The 19,142-nt window shown below is 35.7% G+C and overlaps 1 protein-coding gene across 3 annotated transcripts in view; it reads right to left on the bottom strand.

Moving 5' to 3' along the window:
* Nucleotides 1–18,196, bottom strand: part of FSTL5 (follistatin like 5) — an 839,965-nt gene extending 821,769 nt beyond the window's left edge. For all 3 annotated transcript variants that reach the window (XM_068990059.1, XM_068990060.1, XM_068990061.1), the window contains exon 1: nucleotides 18,071–18,196. In XM_068990059.1, coding sequence (XP_068846160.1) covers nucleotides 18,071–18,196 — 126 coding nt within the window. The remainder of the gene's footprint in view (nucleotides 1–18,070) is intronic.
* Between the last annotated feature and the right edge of the window lie 946 nt (nucleotides 18,197–19,142).

The following is a 19,142-nucleotide window of genomic DNA, read 5'->3' as shown; positions in this document are numbered from 1 at the left end:
TTCAGTTGTGTCCGACTCTTTGTGACCCTATGAACTACTGCACACCAGGCCTCCCTGTCCATCACCAACTCCCAGAATCCACTCAAACCCATGTCCATCAAGTTGGTGATGCCATCCAACCATCTCATCCTCTGTTGTCCCCTTTTCCTCCTGCCCTCAATCTTTCCCAGCATCAGGGTCTTTTCAAATGAGTCAGCTCTTCTCATCAGGTGGTCAAAGTATTGGAGTTTCAGCTTCAATATCAGTCCCTCCAATGAACACCGAGGACTGATCTTCTTTAGGATGGACTGGTTGGATCTCCTTGCAGTCCAAGGGACTCTCAAGAGTCTTCTCCAAGACCACAGTTCAAAAGTATCAATTCTTCAGTGCTCGGCCTTCTTTATCGTGCAACTCTCACATCCATATATGACAACTGGAAAAACCATAGCCTTGACTAGACAGTCCTTTGTTGACAAAGTAATGTCTCTGTTTTTGAATATGCTACCTATGTTGGTCAAAACTTTCCTTTCAATGAGTAAGCATCTTTTAATTTCCTGGCTGCAATCACCATCTGCAGTGATTTTGGAGCCCAGAAAATTGAAGTCAGCCACTGTTTCCACTGTTTCCCCATCTATTTGCCATGAAGTGATGGGACCGGATGCCATGATCTTCGTTTTCTGAATGTTAAGCTTTAAGCCAACTTTTTCACTCTCCTCTTTCACTTTCATCAAAAGGCTCTTTAGTTCTTCCTCACTTTCTACCATAAGGATGGTGTCATCTGCATATCTGAGGTTACTGAGATTTCTCCCAGCAATCTTGATTCCAGCTTGTGCTTCTTCCAGCCCAGCGTTTCTCATGATGTACTCTGCATATAAGTTAAATAAGCAGGGTGACAATACACAGCCTTGACGTATTCCTTTTCTTATTTGGAACCAGTCTGTTCTTCCATGACAGTTATAACTGTTGCTTCCTGACTTGCATACAGGTTTCTCAAGAGGCAGGTCAGGCGATCTGGTATTCCCCTCTTTCTGAATTTTCCACATTTTATTGTGATCCACACAGTCAAAGGCTTTGGCATAGTAAATAAAGCAGAATAGATGTTTTTCTGAAACTCTCTTGCTTTTTCGATGATCCAGTGGATGTTGGCAATCTCTTGTTGTTCCTCCTTTTCCAAAACCAGGTTGAACATCTGGAAGTTCACAGTTCACATATTGCTGAAGCCTGGCTTGGAGAATTTTGAGCATTACTTTACTAATGTGTGAGATGAGTGCAATTGTGCAGTAGTTTGAGCATTCTTTGGCATTGCCTTTGTTTGGGATTGGAATGAAAACTGACCTTTTCCAGTCCTGTGGCCACTGCTGAGTTTTCCAAATTTGCTGGCATCTTGAGTGCAGCACTCTCACAGCATCATCTTTCAGGATTTGAAATAGCTCAACTGGAATTCCATTACTTCCACTAACTTTGTTTATAGTGATGCTTCCTTTCTAAGGCCCACTTGATTTCACATTCCAGGTGAGTGATCACACCATAGTGATTATCTGGGTCATGAAGATCTTTTTTGTACAGTTCTTCTGTGTATTCTTGCCACCTCTTCTTAATATCTTCTGCTCTGTTAATAGTTACAGCTTTTAATTCTTGTTTAGCTAAATATTTAAAACTTCTCCCCAAATGTAGTCCCTTTTTAATGTTCCCATTTTTTTTCAATAAAATCACACTGAAGAGGGGCTAACAGTTGCTTTACTGAGCTTGAAATTTTAAGATAATATAAATACTTCCATAATTTATAGACTTTTAAATATTCATGAATGATATAACCAAATATTAAAAATATATATCACAAACAATAGGCAAAATGATTTGAACAAAATTTACAAAATAAAATTCTTGAATGACCCAAACATAAAATGAAAAGATGCTCAATGTCATCAAGAAAACTCAAATTATATATTATATATTAAGTTCTATAATGAATAAGACTCCTCAGAATGGATTAAATTTAAGATACGAAAAACAGCAAATGTTGCCAAAATGTGAAGTAACTGGAAATTTTATGCATTAATTTTGAATATGTAAAATTGCACTTTGGAAAATTCTACTTTGGAAAAAGTTTTAGTAATTTCTTATTCAAAGAAATGTACCTACCTTACAAAACAGGAATTCATGGCTGGCTACTGATCAAAGGGAAATGAAAATATACAGCCAAAAAGGATTTGTATAGGGATGTCCTAGGAAGCTTTATTTTTAAGAATTCCTTCCAGGTTTTCATCAATAGAAATGTATTTAAAACAAAACAGTGTAGTATATTCATATTCTGGAAAATTATTCAACAATAAAATTAAATATCTTATTGAGAGACACAATAACATAGATATGTCTCAATAACACTAAAATCATAAAAGAATTATATACATTCACAGATTTAGAAGATCTCTTTAACATGAAATTTCAGAACAAGTAAAATTATATTATTGTGAAAAATATCAGGACATTGGTTGCATCAGAAGGAATGAGGGCAGAGACTGCCTAGGTAGAGGTATGAAAAAATTTTCTTGGGAAATGATGACATTTCAATCTTGCGCCACATAGATATTGATGCTTGTTTCACAAATGCACACATTGTCCAAACTCAGAAACTATAGACGTAAGATCTGGGTTTTCCATAGTATGGAAAATGTATTTCAATTTAAAAAAAATTCTAAATAAATATTTAACTAATGATATATAGACTTCCCAGGTGGCCCAGTGGTAAATTTGCCCAGAAATATTAAATACTTGATATAAACCTCACACAATAATTATAAGATCTATATGAAGACAACTATAAGACTCGGATGAACAAAATCAAAGAACTAAATAAATGGAGAGATAGTCCATGTCAATGGATATAAAGGTTCAATATTGTCACAATGCCAACTGTTCCCAGTTTGATCCATAGATCCAATGCAATCCCAGTTAAAATCTCAGAGTCAAAATCTCTTATTTGTGTAGATATTGATAACTGATTCTAAAGCTTATTTTCAGAGGCAAAACACATATAAAATTCATACAATATTGAAAAAAAATAATAATATGGGAGGACTGACACTAATGGACTTGCTGCTGCTAAGTCGCTTCAGTCATGTCCGACTCTGTGCAACCCCATAGACTGCAGCCCACTAGGCTCCTCTGTCCCTGGGATTCTCCAGGAAAGAATACTGGAGTGGGTTGCCATTTCCTTCAATGCATGAAAGTGAAAAGTGAAAGAGAAGTCGCTCAGTCGTGCCCGACTCTTAGTGACCCCACGGACTGCAGCCTACCAGCCTCCTCTGTCCATGGGATTTTCCAGGCAAGAGTACTGGAGTGGGTTGCCATTGCCTTCTCTGCTAATGGACTTAGGACTTACTATAAGTCTATAGTAATCAGTAATGTATTGGTGAAACAATACAAAAAGCTCAATGTGGAACAGAGTAGAGTCCAGAGGAGACCCAGGATAATTTAATCAACTGATCTTTGATGAAAGAGTAATAACAACACAATGAAACAAAGGTATCCTTTTCAACAGATAGTGCTGGAACAACTGGACCTCCCACAAATCTAAAGAAAGAAAAAAAGAAGATGGATCTAGACACAAACTTTAAGCCCTTGGCAAAATTAACCCAAAATGAATCACAGGCTTAAATGTTAAAGGAACTATACATCTTCTGAAAGACAACAAAGGAGAAAATATAAATGACCTTGAGTATGGAAATGAGTTTTAAAATAAAGGTACGATGCATGAAAAAATAATTGGTAGGCTGAACTTCATTAAAATTAAAAATGCCTTCTCTGTGAAAGACAATGTCAAGAGTATGAGAAACCAAGCTACAGTCAGGAAGAAAATATTTTCAAATAGCACAACTGACTCTTATTCAAAACATACAATGAACCAGCAAAATTCAATGATAAGAAAACTAACAACCCAATTTAATAAATGGATAAAAAATCCTGAGTAGACACCTACACCAGAGAAAATATACAGATGGCAAATAAATATAAAAGTATGTTAAAAGTCATAAATGTCTTTAGTGAATGACAACTTACAACCTCATTGAGATACAACTATATGTATATCAGAATGGTTAAAATAAAAAAAAATTGACCACACCAAACAGTAATAAGAATATGGAACAGCTATCATTGCTGATGAGATTGTAAAATGGTGCAGCTATTTTGGGAGACAGTATAACACTTTCTTATAAAATTGATCATACTCTTCCACATAATTGAGTAATCAAACTCCTTGGAATTTCCCCAAATGTGTTGAAAACTTATTTTCACACAAAAGCCATACATAGATGTTTAGAGCAATTTTATTTTTAGTTATCAAGTCAAATAACCAATATGTCCTTCAGTAAGTTAAGTTGTGGCACATCCAGTCAATGGAATACTATTCAGCACTAAAAAGAAACAAGCTATTAAGATATGAAAAGATATAGAGGAATCTTAAGTACATAATACTAAGATAAAGAAGTCAATCTATATGGGGTATATTGTATATAATCCCAACATTATGACATTTTGGAAGAGGTGAAACTGTGGAGACAATAAATGATCAGTGATTATCAGAGATTATAGAAGGAGAGATAAATAAGCAGAATACAGAGTATTTTTATGATGATAAAATTATTCTGTATGATAGATACTACAATGGTGGTCACAGGTTATTGCACATGTTTAAATAAAGTGTAGAACATTGAGAATGGAACCTAAGGTAAACCATGGCCCTTGAATAGTAATGATTTATCAATGTAGATTTATAAATTGTAACAAATGCACCATCTGGTGCAGGATATTGATGTGGGAGAGGCTTAAAGGTGGGGTTCCAGGCAGTATATGGATACTCTTTACATTCTGTACTCAATTTTGCTGTGAACCTAAAACTGCAAGAAAAAATAAATTCTATTAAATATTGAGAAAGCAAAAAGAAGCACCTTTCTTAGGAGAAAGCAGAACCATATTCCAGCATTGCTGACCACATATGTAAGCAACCTTTTGACAAAGATGTTTAGAACAGTTTTTTTTTTGTTTGTTTGTTTGTTTGTTTTTTGCTGGATGGGTCTACCAATTGGGCTTCTCAGATGGCATTAGTGGTAAAGAACCCACCTTCCATTCAGGAGATGTAAGAGACACAGTTTCCACCCCTGGGTCGGGAAGATCCCCTGGAAGAGGGCACAGCAACCCACTCCTGTATTCTTGCCTGGAGAATCCCATGGACAGAAAGCCTGGTGGGCTATAGTCCACAGAGTCACAAAGAGTCAGAAACAACTGAAACAACATAGCATGCACACAAGGGTTAAAGGAAAATGGAATTGTTACAGAAGACAGGAAATACGGATTCTCAACTGAGTAGCACCTAGCTATGTGATCTTCAGCAAAGACCATTGCCTCTCAGGCACTCGCTTTCCCCATCAGTATTTTATGTATCCAAAGATGGATTGAATATTTTTTACTGTTTTATAGATCTAAAACCACTTCATATACTAGGGATCTGATGCCAGAAACAAGCAGTGAGTAATATTAGTTTAAAATAATCCTATTCGTTTCAATAGTGATCTATATACTATAAGATTTTTATCTCTTAAACATGTTGAATGTCAAGCTCATAAATAAGAATATTTCTTTTCATTTATAATACAGAACTTTTCTAATTGAATTCTCAATAGAATTTTAATAATGAAAGATGTACAAATCAATTTATGATTAATTTTCACATTGAAGAAGTGAATATAAATGCTAGCTTGTGGTTTATTAATATTAATTTATCTCATTTGCCTGTTCTTTACTCATAACCCTTTTTCCTACATGTACAAATTTAAAGTAACCACAATGAACCCTGTTATAAACATTGATATCTGTATTCTTTTGGGGGTAGTATAGGTAGTATAATGTACTTAATTAGTGGTAGATCTGGGTATATGAATAGTTTGCTTTTCTTTAGTAAACTGATATGAACTAGCGTTATTCTCTCCACAGAAATGAGGAGAAAAATATAACTAGATCTAAAGGTAAGAAAGAAGTCAATCAAAAGGAAATGAACAGTAATGAGAAAACCTGTTTAACTACACCTAGGTCCTAATATGCTGGTGCTCCTTGATCAGTAAAAGGATCAATTACTGTTCAGGGAAACAAGGATAAGTCAAGTTTTTCAATTATCTATCTATCTATATGCGTGTGTGTATGTGTATATGTTCAGTTGTGTCTGACTCTTTGTGATCTCGTGGACTACAGCCTTGCCAGGCTGTGGGTTGCCATCTTCTACTCCAGGGGATCTTCCCAGTCCAGGGATCACACCCATGTGTCTTTCATCTCCTGTATTGCAGGCAGAGTCTTTACAACTGTAAAGAATGGCAAATAGATGGAGATGGGGAAACAATGGAAACAGTGAGAGACTATTTTCTTGGGCTCCAAAATCACTACAGATGATGACTGCAGCCATGAAATTAAAAGATGCTTGCACCTTGGAAGAAAAGATATGAACAACCTAGATAGCATATTAAAAAGCAGAGACATCACTTTGCCAACAAATGTCTGTCTAGTCAAAGTTATGGTTTTTCCAGGGGTCATGTATGGATGTGAGAGTTGGACCATAAAGAAAGCTGAGTGCCAAAGAATTAATGCTTTTGAGCTGTGGTGTTGGAGAAGACTCTCGAAAGTTCCTTGGACTGCAAGGTGATCAAACTAGTCATTCCTAAAGGAAATCAGTCCTTAATATTCATTGGAAGGGCTGATGCTGAAACTGAAACTCCAGTACTTTGGCCACCTGATGTGAAGAACTGACTCATTGGAAAATACCCTGATGCTGGAAAAGATTGAAGGCAGGAAAACAAGGGGACAACAGAGGATGAGATGGTTGGATAGAATCACTGGCTCGATGGACATGAGTTTGAGCAAGCTTGGGGAGTTGGTGATGGATGGGGAAGCCTGGCGTGCTTCAGTCCATTGGATGGCAAAGAGTCTGACATGACTGAGCGACTGAACTGAACTGAACTGAACTGTTTACATCTGTGCCACCTGAGAAGCCTATATGTCTATATCTATCATCTATATCTAAATCTATATATATATGTGTGTGTGTTGGGTAAGAGGAAGTACTGTAGCTCAGGTGACTTGAAAATTCATTCTAGGGTGGTAAAACAAAAGATCTTAAGTGCTCAAGACTAGTGCATAAATGGAGTTTTCTGGAATATGGACAAGCTTTTATATACTATATGAATTTGACTTTGACTAGTTTGTTACATCGGAGAAGGCAATGGCACCCCACTCCAGTACTCTTGCCTGGGAAATCCCATGGGTGGAGGAGCCTGGTAGGCTACAGTCCATGGGGTCGCTAAGAGTTGGACACGACTGAACGACTTCACTTTCACATTTCACTTTCATGCATTGGAGAAGGAAATGGCAACCCACTCCAGTGTTCTTGCCTGGAGAATCCCAGGGACAGAGGAGCCTGGTGGGCTTCCGTCTATGGGGTCGCAGAGTCGGACACAACTGACACGACTTAGCAGCAGCAGCAGCAGTTTGTTACGTATTGTTGACTAATGTTTCCCATTTTTAACATTTCACAACTTAAAATCTTAAAATGAAAACAGCTCTTTCTTCAAGTTTATAACAACTACTTTAAAAGCTTTACAAAAAGTATCTTAAGGTAGCCTCACTAAAGTGTTAAGGAACAGACTTTATGCATCCTACACATCTGTAATGATAGTACTGCTTTGATAATTCATTCTCAAAAAGATCAAATGACAAGTAGGTTTTTATCTTGAGAATCTTAGAGACCAGATATATTTCTTTATTGACTTAATTTTGCCTAGCAAAATGATTCAGTCTACCACATGCCGAATTTTCCCCAGATTAGCAAATATATTCCAGTTTAAATGAATAAACTTGCAAGCAACACATCCAAAGGTCAACAAAACTTTTTTTTTTTTTCTTAAAGTTCTAGAAAGGACAAAATGAATCAGCAAAAAGTACAATGAAGTTGTAACTATGTACTTGATTTGCAAATCAGTTTTAAAACACACACAGCATCAGTTTAGGCCTTAGATATACTTGATGGTGACTGATTTCCTGACACTGGTAGTACTACCAACGTGTTTTGGGAGACAATCCTCCATGAACCCATAATGTTTTTGCAAATCTTATGGATAGAGACACTGACTGCCATTTGCCTTGTGATCTATTCAAAGATGTTTGAACAGCAAGAAGCTCTGTAACACAAAGATAATGTTCCCATCCAGAGCAAGCAGCAAGTGTATGGAAAGCCTTAGAAGACAGAGTCTGTATCTCCAATTTGAGCAAAGGAAAGGACTACGGACTGCTCAGTATCCTAAAGATAACTTCTTCCTTTGGTGCAATGAATAAGAATTATGGTCCATATGGTGTCCTTAACTCACAGATCTTCTACATCTTATGGTGTATGCTGGTATAAACTGGAAAATGAACTCCAGGCACTAGCTCAATTAAGGGTAGAATTTCATTTCTCAGGAAAAAAAAAAAATAATGTTCTTCTTTTTCAAACATTTTTTTATGAAAAAAATCAGATTTGCATTTATCTAATAATTAGGAATATTGAGCATTTTTCATGAGCTTTTGGCCATCTGTATATCTTCTTTGGAGAAATGTCTATTTAGATCTTCTGCCCATTTTTTATTTCATTTTTTATATTGATCTGTTAGAGCTATTTCTATAGTGTGGAGATTAATTACTTGTCAGCCACATTATTTGCAAATATTTTCTCACATTCTGTAGGCTTTTTGTTTTATTTGTTTATTTTGCTATGTAAAATCTTTTGAGTTTAATTAGGTCCAATTTGTTTACTTTTGTTTTTATTGCCATTACTCTCTGAGACAAATTCTTAAAAATATTGCTGTGATTAATGTCAAAGAGCATCCTATCTATGTTTCCTTGAGTTTTATAGTATCTGGTCTTACATTTAGGTCTTTAATACATTTTGATTAAATGTACTATTAATTTTTTGTGTATGGTATTAGAGATGTTCTAACTACATCCTTTAACATAGAGCTGCCAAGTTTTCTCAGCACCACTTGTTGCAGGGAATGTCTTTTCTCTATTGTATATTCTTGCCTCCTTTATGTAGATTAATTGACCATAGGTGCGTGGGGTTTTCTCTCAGCATTATGTCCTATTACACTGATCTATATTTCTGTTTTTGTGCCAGTGCCATACTGTTATGTTTACTATGGCTTTGCTGTATAGTTTAAAGCCAGGGAGCATGACAACTCCAACTCTGCTCTCTTTTTTCCAAGATTAATTTAGCTATTCCAGGTCTTTGTGTTTCTATACAAATTTTAAAAATTTTTGTCCAAACTCTGAGAAAAGACAAGAAATGCAGATCAAAACTATTATCAGGTATCACTTCACATTGGTCAAAATGGCCATCATCAAAATTCTACAAATAAAAAGCAATAGAGAGGTTGCAGAGAAAATAAGAACACTCCTACACTGTTGGTGGGAATGTAAATTAGTACAGCCACTAGGGAGAACTGCATGGAAGTTCCTTAATAAAACTAATAAAATCATATGATATTTCAATCCCACTCCTGGGCATAAAAGATGCATACACCCCAATGTTCCAGTAGCACTATTTACATAACCAAGACATGGAAGTAACTTAAATGTATAATGACAGATGAATGGATAAATAAGATGTGGTACATATACACAATGGAACATTACTCAGCCATAAAAGAGAATGAAATAATGTCATTTGCAGCAACATGGATGGACCTAGAGAGTATCATAATAAGTGAAGTAAGCCAGACAGAGAGGAATAAATATCATATGATATTGCTTATATATGGAGTACAGAAAACAAATTATACAAATAAGCTTATATGCAAAAATGAAATAGACACACATACACAGAAAACAAACTTATGGTTACCAATGGGGAAAGGAAAGGACAGATAAATGAGGAGTTTGAAATTAACATAGATACACTAATATATATATATATATATATATATAATATATAAACAAGGGCCTACTATATAGCACAGGGAGCTATACTCAATATTTTACAATAACTTGTAAGAGAAAATAATATTTAAAAATGTATCTATATGTGTGAATAACAATCATTTTGCTGTGCACCTGAAACTAACACAAATTTTTAAATCAATTATACTTCAATGAAAACATTAAAAATGTATTACTAATACATTTTAATACATTTGAAATGCATTAACATTATTCAATCATTAAGATATATATGTAATAAATATATTGATATATTAATATATTCCTTAACATTTACTTAATTAATGACCATAATGTCTTCATTTCCTTCTTCATGACTATTTTTCCTATTAGATAATGGTCCAGATTACTTCTTGACCTCTGAAAATACATTAACATTTTAAAGGGTCTTCCCTCGAACATGCTGGAAGCAGTCAGATATTTCAGATGGAATGGCACAATTTTTCATCAGCCAGGAAATAATGCTCCTGGGTTTGCCTGAAGGTTTCTATCCTCTCAGCAGTCGTGGTTTTGATGTGCTATTTAATTTTTCTCTCCTTCCCTACAGTTCTCTTTTGCCACTCTTCATGAATCCATATCCATCACTCTTTTAATACTAAAAGTAAAGCATAACCTCCTGTAAATGACGTCTTTGAATTATATTGTACTGCTATGCATAGCAACACTCTCTGGACTTATTAAATTATACAAACACTTTGCCCCATTTGCACTAGTAACTTGTTTCATAGACAAACATTTTGATTTTGTAAGTAAAGGAATCATGATGCAATTTTGATTTGCTCTGTACTATAAATCTGGAGATTGCATTCTCTGGCCACAAAAAGTTATACCCACTTTAAGACTTTTCTGTGGTCCCACTAGGTATACTCAAAGGGCACCCCTTACGGTCCTCATAATCTTCCCTCAAGCCTGGCTTTGATCATCAGTATCAGCAAACAGTGTAGCAGTGTGATCAGTGCTGTAAGTAAGAAAAGGGAAGGAAGATAACACACTGAATCTAAAGAATTTTACAGTGAACTGACAGGGTATATGACGATATGCTGAAATAATAGTCCATGAATATTATAGGACCGTGACTACAACAGGGCAGGCCTCCTAGGTGGCACAGTGGTAAAGAATCCACCCACCATTGCAGGAGATGCAAGTGTCATGGGTTCAATCCCTGGGTCAGAAAGACCCACCGGAGTTGGAACTGGAAACCCGTTCCAGTATTCTTGCCTGGAAAATTAGATGGACAGAGCAGCCAGACAGGCTAAAGTCCATGAGGTCAAAAGGAGTCAACACAGCTGAGTGATTGAGCATGCACGCACAACTACAATATTCATTGTGATAGGAAATGATCAGTTCAGTTCAGTTCAGTTGCTCAGTCATGTCCAACTTTGCGAACCCATGGATTGAACCACATCAGGCCTCCCTCTCCATCACTAACTCCTGGCATTTACTCAAATTCACGTCCATTGAGTCAGTGATGCCATCCAAGGACATCATCCTCTGTCATCCCCTTCTCCTCTCCTCCTCAGTATCTTTCCCAACCTTGAGGTCTTTTCAAATGAGTCAGTTCTTCACATCAGGTATCCAAAGTATTGCAGTTTCAGCTTCAGCATCAGTCCTTCCAATGAATATTCAGGATGATTTCCTTTAGGATGGACTGGTTGGGTCTCCTTGCAGTCCAAGGGACTCCCAAGAGTCTTCTCCAACATCACAGTTCAAAAGCATCAATTCGTTGGTGCTCAGTTCTCTGTATAGTCCAACTCTCACATCCATGCATGACTGCTGGAAATTATGTCTCTGCTTTTTAATATGCTGTCTAGGTTGGTCATAGCTTTTCTTCCAAGGAGCAAGCATCTTTTAATAGGAAATTATGAGCCAGAAGAATACAGAAAGAAGAAAGAAATATTGGATGAAAGAGAAGACAAAAAGCCTTGGAAGAGAAATGAAAAAAGAAACCAAGGTAGTAGAGGAAAAAGTGTACAGAATTTTTTGTTAGATGATAAGAGTTTACGTTCTAGTTCTCTAGGACAGAAAATGATAATTCCAAAATATCAGACATCTCCCAAACCTCAGTGGTTTAAAACAGAAGACCTTCCCCTCATTTCTTATTCCAAGATGATCACTAATTGCTAGGGAGTTTTAGTCATCCTAGTTAATTTAGACACTTGGCATGATTAAGCAGGCACTCCCTTGAACAGATGCTGTTTGACATGCTAGAAGAAAAAAGATAATTCAGGACGGTTTTACAATTGGGATCAAATGTTCAGCCCAGAGGCATTCCATGGTACTGTTTAACAACTTGCTAGCCAGCACTAGACACATAGTCACTTTAAGCACAAAGGGGCTAATGTGATCAGAATGCAGGGAGAATAGGAAACACATGGCACACAGGATAAATGAACACAAAAGTACTCACTGCAGAGTGGTTATTATAATATACAGGCTTTATATTAAATCCTAATCCTGCTTCCCAACATTTAAGTGTGTTGTATTAAACAACTACTAAACATTCATGAAGCCTAGTTTTCTCTTCTATCAAACAGTAATAAAAGCACTTACAACATACGAATCTTCATATAATTAAACCAATGTACAGAATAAAGCTAACAAAGTACCTAGTATACAGTAAATGCCCTGTGATACTAAGTTCTGTGTGACCTGCTCTGAGTATATCAATTCTGAAGATGGTTCAAAGTATAGAAAACTTCAGGGAATTTTCTCACAAATGCTCATAGTAACCAACAGGTACTGTGTGTGAACTGTGTGAGTATATGCTCAATCATGTCTGATTCTGTGACCCCCATGGACTGTGTAGCCCACCAGGCTCCTATGTCCATGTGATTTTTCTAGGCAAGATAAATGGAGTGGGTTACCATTTCCTGGAGGAAGCACAAACTGGAATCAGGATTGCTGGAAGAAATATCAATAACCTCAGATATGTAGATGATACCACACTTATGGCAGAATGCCAAGAAGAACTAAAGAGATTCTTGATGAAAATGAAGGAGGAGAGTGAAAAACATTCAGAAAACTAAGATCTTGGCATCCGGTCCCATCACTTCATGGCAAATAGATGGGAAAATAATGGAAACAGTGACAGACTTTATTTTATTGAGCTCCAAAATCACTGCAGATGGTGACTGCAGCCATGAAATTAAAAACCACTTGCTCCTTGGAAGAAAAGTTATGACCAACCTAGACAGCATATTAAAAAGCAGAGACATTACTTTGCCAACAAAACTCCATCTAGTCAAAGTTATGATTTTTCCAGTAGTCATGTATGGATGTGAGAGTTTTACTATAAAGAAAACTGAACGCTGGAGAATGGATGCTTTTGAACTGTGGAGCTGGAGAAGATTCTTGAGAGTCCCTTGGACTGCAAAGAGATCCATCAGTCCATCATAAAAGAGATTAGTCCTGAATATTCATTGGAAGGAATGATGCTGAAGCTGAAACTCCAATACTTTGGTCACCTGATGTGAAGAACTGACTCATTTGAAAAGATTCTGTTGCTGGGAAAGATATTGAGGGCAAGAGGAGAAGGGGACAATGGAGGATAAGATGGTTAGATGGCATCACCAATTGAATGGACATGAGTTTGAGTAAGCTCCAGGAGTTGGTAATGGGCAGGGAAGAATGGGTTTGTAAAGAGTCAGACATGACTGAGTGACTGAACTGAACCATTTCTGCTTCAGAGATCTTTCCAACCCTGCGCATTGGTATGTGAATTCTTTATTGCTGAGCCACCTAGGAGCCCCCTATAGTAACTATTATGCTCAAAACCAGTGACAGACCAGCAGTTAGGGTGGTGACTATAGCTTCCGAGTGAGTCTTCATTGGGAGATTGACCTAAATTATAGCTACAGTAATATTTGTATTGCTAAGTCACTTTAGTCTTATCCAACTTTATGCTGCCCTATTAGGAGAAGACATTCATTTCAGTCTAGCCAAGAAAACATACATGGAAACACTGTGACTGTGCTTATGGAAGGGGAGAAGGAACAATATGAAAGGACATTAGATGTTTCTCCTTGAAGCCAGTGTCACTTTGCTTTACTAGCATTATCTTTATCCTTTCTGATCCTTCTTCCCCATCTGTGTTCTACCTATGCTTTCATGGGCTTCTTACCAATCTCATTCTTCTGTCTGATCCTCTCTCTTTCCATTAAGAAAGTTACTTTTCCTCTCAGGTTTTAATACTGTCATTTGGATAAGCAGGAAAAATATTCCCTGTATCCAAGGATTACTGTGGAATTAAATCACAACAGTTAATGTATATGAAAGTTTGTAGCACAATATAGTGGAGAAGGCAATGGCACCCCACTCCAGTACTCTTGCCTGGAAAATCCCATGGGCGGAGGAGCCTGGTAGGCTGCAGTCCATGGGGTCACAAAGAGTCGGACACGACTGAGGACTTCACTTTCACTTTTCACTTTCATGCATTGGAGAAGGAAATGGCAACCCACTCCAGTGTTCTTACCTGGAGAATCCCAGGGACAGGGGAGCTTGGTAGTCTGCCGTTTCAGCCCCCTTAGATACATATTATGGACTATAATTAAGATTTCTATAATTAGCATGATGGATTTATGTTACTCATTTTTATCTTGAGACACAATATATATTTGCAATCACACGTGTGTATACAAAGTTATAAATGATACAACTATGTACACATATGTTTATACCTATACTACACTACGCTATGTATGGTCTTCCCTAGTGGCTCAGATAGTTAAGAATCTGCCTGCAATGCAGGAGACACGGATTGATCCATTGGTTGGGAAGATCCCCTGGAGAAGGCAATGGCAATCCTCTCCAATTTTCTTGCCTGGAGAATTCCTTGGACAGAGGAACCTGGCAGGCTACAGTCCGAGGGGTCACAAAGAGTCAGTCAGGACTCAGTGACTAACATTTTCACTTTCACTTTCACTGTGTAATCTGACAAGTAAATCGCAACATTTCTGGTTTTGCTCCCAAAAGGGGATTCATTATACAACTGACACACAAATATTTGAGAAATTTCCGTTCTGTACATACGTTTGTTCAGACTCAAAGAACTGACACCTCTCTGGGGACAATGTGATCAAAACTCAAAATCTAGTGTATTTATTATATATTTTAGTATTTTGTAGTTAGCAACTAATATTTATGCTAGTGAGACCTATCCAAATAGAAAATCTCCTTATGCATTCCCTAAGTCTTACAGATTTATAGATGTTTATAGTCTTTTTTATTTAAATAAAACTATGCAAGTTAAAAATAATAAATGCAAGGAAATAAATTTATACAATGCTACTAAATAATGTATTTAAAAAATTTTTATTAAGTCTAGTCCAGTTGATTTTACTCTGGCAAAAATGATAGAAAAGGAAATTATTTTAATGTATTATTAATTATAATATGATATAATTATACACACATATATCATCTTGATTTAAGCCTTATTCTAGTCAGTGATGGAATCGTTCACTATAAATGCATTTGTTTCTTTTTACTGTCCTAGGTACTGTGCTATAGCAAGATGAATAGTGTGTGTGTTTAGTCACCATGTTGTGTCCGACTCTTTTGGGACCCCGTGGACTATAGCCCGCCAGGCTCCTCTGTCCATGAGATACTGAAGTAGGTTGCCATTTCCTTCTCCAGGGGGTATACCAGACCCAGGGATCAAACTCCCATCTACAATGCAGGCAGATGCTTTACCTCTGAGTCACCAGGGAAGCCAAAGATGAATAGTAGCTTACATCATAATGGAAAGAAACATCCAGCAAACTAATAAGTAAATGAAATACATATTTTGACAAATAATGGTATTCTAGAGTGAACCTTTACAGGGGATCAAGGGAATGTCTATGTTTGTTCCATTTTCAGTTATGGTTTGGGAAAACCTCTCCAATAAAGCAGACTGTGAGCCTAATTGGAGTGGAAAGAAGTGAGAGAAAGACAATCAGGTATTCTTCGGATTCAAATAGTGACTAATTCAAAAATAAACAAATGCTATAATGAGATTAGTCTTCAAGGTCTTGGAGAAGGAAAAGTACATCCCAGTGGTTGGATTGAGGTTGATAATGAGGGGAAAGTATCTGCTGGGGTTTTGCAGGAACTTAACAGAACTCAGGGAGCTTCTTAATTCCTACCAGATACACACTTTCACACACACACACACAGAGTCACAGAATTATTTTTATAGCTTAATGTCACCTCTGTCTCAAGTCATTTGAAAGTTAGGTATTGTCATAACATTCTCTGCCTCTCTGCTCCTAAATACCAGCAGTCATGTTCCTTTTCTAACTATGTAGAGGTAAGGATTCACAGAGAAGGAAAAGATTGGGAGGTGACTTGGACCATTTTGGGTGAGTATTAGTGTTTCTAAAACTGGTTTAACTCATTGTGTTGTTTCATTTCTTTAAAGGTTTCTTAAATTACACAGCAATGCATGGTAAGTGATTTATCTGCAATGTCCAAATTTAATTCAAAATTATTTATAAATAATACACAACAATCTGTGATGTTACATTTAACAAAGGAACAATCAAAACGTTTAGTCAGGCATTCTACCTGCTATTTTTCTGCCATTGATTCAATCACATAGTATCTACTAGGCACCAGGAATAAAAAGATTAGAAAGGCACAGTTCTAGACCTCAAGACACATAACATAGGGCAGTTCACAGTATGGAATAAATATTCACTGGGTCTGTAATAGTATGAGTCAGTATGTTGAATTGATAATGTGTTTTCAGAGCATTCATAAAGTTATGGAGTTATTATATCTAAGTTTGGAGCTGGGACAAAACTTATTGTTAGTCCATGAAGTAGGGGAAATGAATGATAATAGAAAAATAGTGGGATAAGGCCAATTCTCCAATTGTATTTATCTAGAGTGAACATTTTAATAGCTTATTTACTTTTACATGCAACTAAACTTCTATAATAATTTTTTACTTTAAAGTATAGTTTATTTTCTACTTATTTTCTCTTTGATACCCTGTCATATCTATTCTGCATGCTATACCTTAGCTTGTTGAAATATTTAATAAATGTATGTGTTCCAAAAATTCCTTAATGTTCTAAGAATTTTTAAATTTCTTATCTATAGTATGAAAATAGATACACTTTCATAAGTTTGGTTTGAAGATTAAATAAAACAATAAATTTAACAGCTTAGCCTAATGTCTGGCAGATTAAAATCCCAGAAAAGGTTAGTGATTTTGTCAAAATACTACACTGTTATGAAAGAATTTCAGCAAAAATATATTCAATGTAAGTGCTACTATCATGTAGTGACTATAAAGGACAAAGTCAATATAGTTATGTTTGTTTATTTCAAGTGATTTTTAAAAGCTAAGTAGCATAAGAAATCCTAAAATGTATGTTCTTTTCAATTTCAGCATTTTTTTGCCTTTTTTCCACTCTCTAGGAAAACCAAAATGTATTATAAACTTTTATTTGATTGAATAAAATATTGTTTAAGTATTTTACTTGCAGTATCATGATGTGTTATTAAAAGCACTAGCACAATTTATTGTAAGTATATAGTCAATGGAATTTATAAAAATCCTAATGTCAACTTATTTAATTCTTGAAAATATTTAACATCAATAAATGAAGTATTTCCTATTAGACAACCTGAAATTATTATGATTTTTGTGAAATTAAAATGTCTAATGATTTTTAAAAGAACAAAAAGTTTGCCAAACTATATGTCTCTAGATGGTATAGGCATCCTTTTTTGTTTATCTTAATGGCAAATTCAAGAACATAACACTTTTGGTTTAGTTTGAAGTTATAAACTTAAAATTAATATGGAAATAATAGAAATTATCTGGGTGATTAAGTCTTGACATACTTATTTTTATAAGTCGTATCCTATTTCTTCATGTGAAATTTTAAAAACACGTTTTTTTAAATAGTCCATCTCTATACTTTGTCAAAAGTAATCCCCCAAATTGTATTTCTAAAAGTTTTTTTTTATATAAATATAAATTATACTCTGAAAGTGTATTCTGCAATAAGCGCTCCTAGGTGAGTAGTAAACCAGAGAGCCAACAATTTAGTTCATTATGAGCAAGTCCAGAATGGTAAGGTACCTTGTGTCGCAATGTTATTAGAGGTTGGTAGGATTTAAGGCCATATCCTGCTTCTTTGGTTGGCCTTCCTTCAGACTCCAGAAAAATGAATCCAAGAATCAAAACAGCTGACCAGCACTTAAACATCCTTATTGCTTTTCACCTGTGAAAATTAACATTGCAAATAATCAGAAAACACATTCTAAATTGAAGAAATATATCAAAAATATTCAATAACAAATAGAATTCTCCATAGAATTAATCAAAACTCAGCAGCAGTTGCCAACCGAATCCATAATAGGTAAGCATCTTCGAATAAAGATTATAATTCTTCTTGACATAAGAAATATTGTTTTTTTTTTCACACATACAGCTTTATATAACATTGAATTAGTAGAAATTTAGGGGCCAATAAAAATATTGAGCTAAAATAAACACAAGCTGAAAGAAATTTTTTTCAAAAGAGAGAAAACATTAAACCATGATTAATTTTCTAATCATCTATACAGGATACATTTATCAACATGTATAAATCTCAAAGTTCTCTTTGAGTATATCTTATGAAAAATGCTTAATAAAACTGTAGCTATTATAATTTACTGGTGAATATCAGTGAAATGTTAATGAGATAGTCTTCTATAGCAGCAATCCCCAATCTTTATGACACCAGGGACCAGTTTCCTGGAATAGAATTTCCATGGGGGTGGGGTGGGGTGGTTCAGGCAATAATGCAAGCAATGGGGAGTGATGGAGAGCAGCAGATGAAGCTTTGCTTGCTCACCGACTGCTTACCTCCTGCCATGTGGCCCAGTTCTTAAGAAGCTGTGCACTGGTGCCAGTCTATGGCCTAGGGATTGGGGATACCTGTACTATGATAAATTCTTAATAAACTCAGCTACAACAGAAATTATGCCATTGGATTATACTGACTTATGAGTATATTTTTTCAGTAGCACCCAAAAGGACATTTCCTAGAAAGCTGTTTTTTTTTTTTTAAGTGCTTTAAACTAAAAGTCATATGATTCTTTCCACAACTCTGTGTTTTTGAATATACCAGAGAAATTGTAAAAATGCATAAATTTATTACCATATA

Source organism: Capricornis sumatraensis, chromosome 17, assembly GCF_032405125.1.
Source record: "Capricornis sumatraensis isolate serow.1 chromosome 17, serow.2, whole genome shotgun sequence".
Classification (NCBI taxonomy): domain Eukaryota; kingdom Metazoa; phylum Chordata; class Mammalia; order Artiodactyla; family Bovidae; genus Capricornis; species Capricornis sumatraensis.
The sequence above is the reverse complement of the archived record's forward strand: the minus strand, read 5'-3'. Positions and strand labels throughout refer to the sequence as shown.